The following is a 4,036-nucleotide window of genomic DNA, read 5'->3' as shown; positions in this document are numbered from 1 at the left end:
TATCTGTTGAAATTGTCTGTTGTAAGTTTCATGTTCCTTTGTCTGTGACAGGAGAAACGTGTGCTTTTCTGAAAGTAGTAAAAGGATGCGTCCCTTTTTCGGAATGCAGCGGGAAAAGGGGAGGTGTCCTGAGGTCATGCCCATGTCACGAGTGTCGATCTGCCATTCTTCTCGCTCGGACATGAAGCTATAAAATTGTCTCTTTTGTTGACGGGATTATCAATTTATGCGTTAAACGGTCATGGGGTCCGGGCGAGTCTGTCGCTGGAACATTTCCAGATACCATGTTCTTTGTTCTGTTGTTTATTAGCTGGTTTATTTATGCTGAAGCCGGTCAACGTTACACTGCACATCTGGTCCCTGAAAGCCCGTAAAACAAAGATAGTTTGTATCCTAGTTTGAGTGAGGGTTTAGGCAGTTCAGATCCCCCTAAGGGATAAGGACCAGGCCTTGACCGGAAGCAGGTCCAGACAATTAGGTGCCCTGTTGATCATTGATCTTCTTTACGACTGTAGATAGCTGGGCAGGAGAGTCTTTAGTTTTTCCGGTAAAATGCGGAGATTCAATCGTTCATTTGTGCGATATTCGCAGAGGCCTTACAACAATTACAAGAGTCACATTTGTACCGAAATTGTCACATTCACTTCCATCATAAGTACCACACTGGAAACATGTTTTGCTTTTTGTAAAGAAGAGCAGGGACGAGTTGTTGTGTTTTTGTGGTAACCATCATTATGCCACTTGTGCTGTCAGCTGAACTTGACTTATTTTGAACCTGTGAGTTTCCTCAAAGCAGCTTTGCAGTGTGATCAGCGTCACCAAATGCAGGGTCCTTCAGGAGAGTTAGTCCAGCAGAGGAGAACACGACAGATACTCACAGCTTCAGTTTGACTCGATGACTTATGTCTGCATTAATACATTTCAAAACACTCTCCGTCCACACTAGCGTTGTGCAAAAGTTTCTCCTCTGCACCGAAACATCAGAAAACGTTAAATTCGCTTTGCTGCGATACAGATGAAACAGGCACGATACATTTTCATGCAGTTCTTCTGGCAGGACCATTTTGTTTAGGAAAATATCTCCTCGTTCACTGACGATAGTATGTCTGATCTAAAACACGATAGCCCTCATGTTTCGCTGCAAACAGCAATCGCGAGTACATTTCCGGTCATCTTTGCAGGACTGTGATGCGAAGAGTGTACCAAGTAACACATCTGTAGCAACAGTGTGAAAGTGAATAGCACACGACAGGCACAATACCGGGATAAACATGGATATAATATGTGTCACATGCCCACACATGCGTCGTCATTTTCAAAAGCCTCTGTTTTCACAGGCCACACTGCAATGTGACAACAGCCTTTTCAAATGTACCCACTTTAGAGAGCGTTTTCAAAAAGCTTGGTTTTTCTTGACAAAAACGGCGTCTCAGTGTGGACGGAAGGCCGAAACGGAGAGGTATTAGTGAGGACCAGGCCTGAGCAAGACCGAGACGGCTGGCAGGGAGAGCAGTCAAAGCTTTCTGGCAGTGCTTTAATGACAGCAGTGTGATTGGCAGGATCTGACGGCGCTGGCGAAGGAGCTGCGTGCGGTGGAGGACGTGCGGCCGCAGCACAAAGCCACGGACTACTCGTCCTCCAGCGAGGACTCGGGCACCACTGATGACGAGGACGACGAGGAGGTGGATCAGGAGGCGGGAGAGGAGTCGACGTCTGGCCCCGAGGACTCCCGCGCCGGGTGAGCCTCGCTGACCATCACACTGCACACTGGGGCTGTCAAATTTACATTACACCTTCAATTTGAAAGAAAAATCCACATTCGAATGCAAACACGTTAGGTGTGCGACAGAGAGCTTTATCAGTGGCACACCAGATGCGATGACGATGTAGCTGTCATTGCATGGTAATGCTTTTTTTAGCCTGTCAAGTTCAACCAGTGTTGCCAACTTAGCCATTTTGTTGCTAAATTTAACCACTTTTCAGACTACCCTAGCACCTAGCAACAAATGTAGCAATTTCTAACATTTATTTGGCAACTTTTGATAAGGGAATCAGACAATAAAAAGGCACACATGTTCCATCCAAATTACACAAAAAGAGGAAACCAAAGATGCCTCGCAGTACTGTACACACATCATGTGAATTGAGTTAGCTGCGATTTGCAATTGTTCAATTTAATAATAATTGAATAATTGTTCATTTATGATGAACTTTGTTAGTAGCTTGTACCTGTGATTGTTGGTCAGTTAGTACACTGTAAGAAAAATGGAAAAGATACTAGTAATTTTCCATTATCACCGTGTAACCTGAAAACACAATGCGTAATTTAATATGCAAGGAAAAGCCAATACGGAAAATTATTTCATATTGACTTAGTAGATTGTGCACTATATTTATAGACTTTTCTTAGTGTAGCATACTAACTAACTACTAATACACTGCTTAAAGCATAATTGTTGAGAATGTGTAGTATTACTAGTCTACTAGCTATTTAAAAAAAAATTATTGTGATTATTAAAAATGCGTAAGTGTTCAGTAATTCAATGCATTTAAAAATATAGTTATTTATATTTTAATATTATATTATGTTTATTATTTTACAAACAGATCTAAATTAACATAGAAAATATATTTTTTGCTGAGATTTGATCATCGCTCAGTGACATCACAACGTCATTTAGCAACTTTGGTAACACTTTACTTGAAGGGGTGTGCATAAGACTGACATGACACCTACATAATTATGCATTAAACATGCATAAAAAACCTTCACATTCATGATATGTGTCATGTCATAATTATGTAGGTGTCATGTCAGTCTTATGCACACCCCTTCAAGTAAAGTGTAACCGCAACTTTTAGCAACAAATCGACGTTCCTTTAGCAACTCTCTCTGAAAAATAGTTGGCAACACTGTGTTGAACCCACTCTCGCACAAGAGAGATGCATGTTTAGAAAGCCATGTAAAATTAATGTAAGTTCAAAAATCCCCCTCCCACTGCATCTCATGTTTTTCTATTAAAAAAGTGCTCTGTGTGATTGGCTTTTGTCCCTCTGTATTAAACTATGCATACATGATGCTGTTTTGTTTATAATTGCTTAAGCAACATAATTGATTATATTTTTTATGAACATTATGCACTTTTTTTTCACAGATAGTCCTGTTATTTTATTGCTTTGAACAAACGTGCATTAGTAATATTTTGCTCAATGCGCCCTCTTGTGGCCTCTTGAGAGAAGTCAAAAGCTTTTTCCCTCTAACTGAAATCAGGCCTTTCCTTTTAAATTTGAATATAATTGGAATATTGCTAATATTTAAATATTAGTGCCCTAGTGCCCAGCGATGTGCTGCAGATGTATGACATTCATCAGGCTACACATTCACATTCAAGATGTAGAGTAAGAAGCACAGGTGGAAAGACATTGTGTGCAGTAAACCTTTATGAAGCACACGAGTGTTCAGAGCAGGTTTGAAAGCGTGTGTAATGAGCTCAGATCATTCTTCTGTGATTGGCAGCTCGTCCAGACTCAGTAATGGAGAGACGGAAGCAGCTAAGACCATGGTTGTCCAAGACAACGACGCCTCCTCTACGCCATGCAAAGACAGCACGCTGATCATGAGACAGGTGACACACACACACTCACTCACACACACACACACAGACACACACTCACTTACTCACACACACACTCTCACACTCACACACACACTCACTCACTCACTTACTCACTCACACACACACACACAGACACACACTCACTTACTCACACACACACACACAGACACACACTCACTCAGACACACACTCACTTACTCACACACACACACACACGCTCACATACACACACTCACTCACACACACCACACACACACACGCACACACACACTCACTCACTCACTTACTCACTCACACACACACACTCATTCTCACACACACACACACTCTCTCTCTCACACACACACACACACACACACACACTCATTTACTCACTCACTCACTCACTCACTCACTCACTCACTCACTCACTCACTCAC

General features: G+C 41.9%; 1 protein-coding gene across 1 annotated transcript in view; it reads left to right on the top strand.

The window, feature by feature from the left end:
- Positions 1–4,036, top strand: part of LOC107565814 (mitogen-activated protein kinase kinase kinase kinase 4-like) — a 55,870-nt gene that overhangs the window by 19,809 nt on the left and 32,025 nt on the right. The window contains exons 14-15 of the mRNA XM_016251093.1: positions 1,560–1,738; positions 3,518–3,626. Of these exons, the coding sequence (XP_016106579.1) occupies positions 1,560–1,738; positions 3,518–3,626 (288 nt within the window). The remainder of the gene's footprint in view (positions 1–1,559; positions 1,739–3,517; positions 3,627–4,036) is intronic.

This window comes from Sinocyclocheilus grahami, unplaced genomic scaffold (genome assembly GCF_001515645.1).
Source record: "Sinocyclocheilus grahami isolate Dianchi unplaced genomic scaffold, SAMN03320097.WGS_v1.1 scaffold1028.1, whole genome shotgun sequence".
Lineage (NCBI taxonomy): Eukaryota > Metazoa > Chordata > Actinopteri > Cypriniformes > Cyprinidae > Sinocyclocheilus > Sinocyclocheilus grahami.
This window is presented reverse-complemented; position numbering and strand designations above follow the sequence as displayed.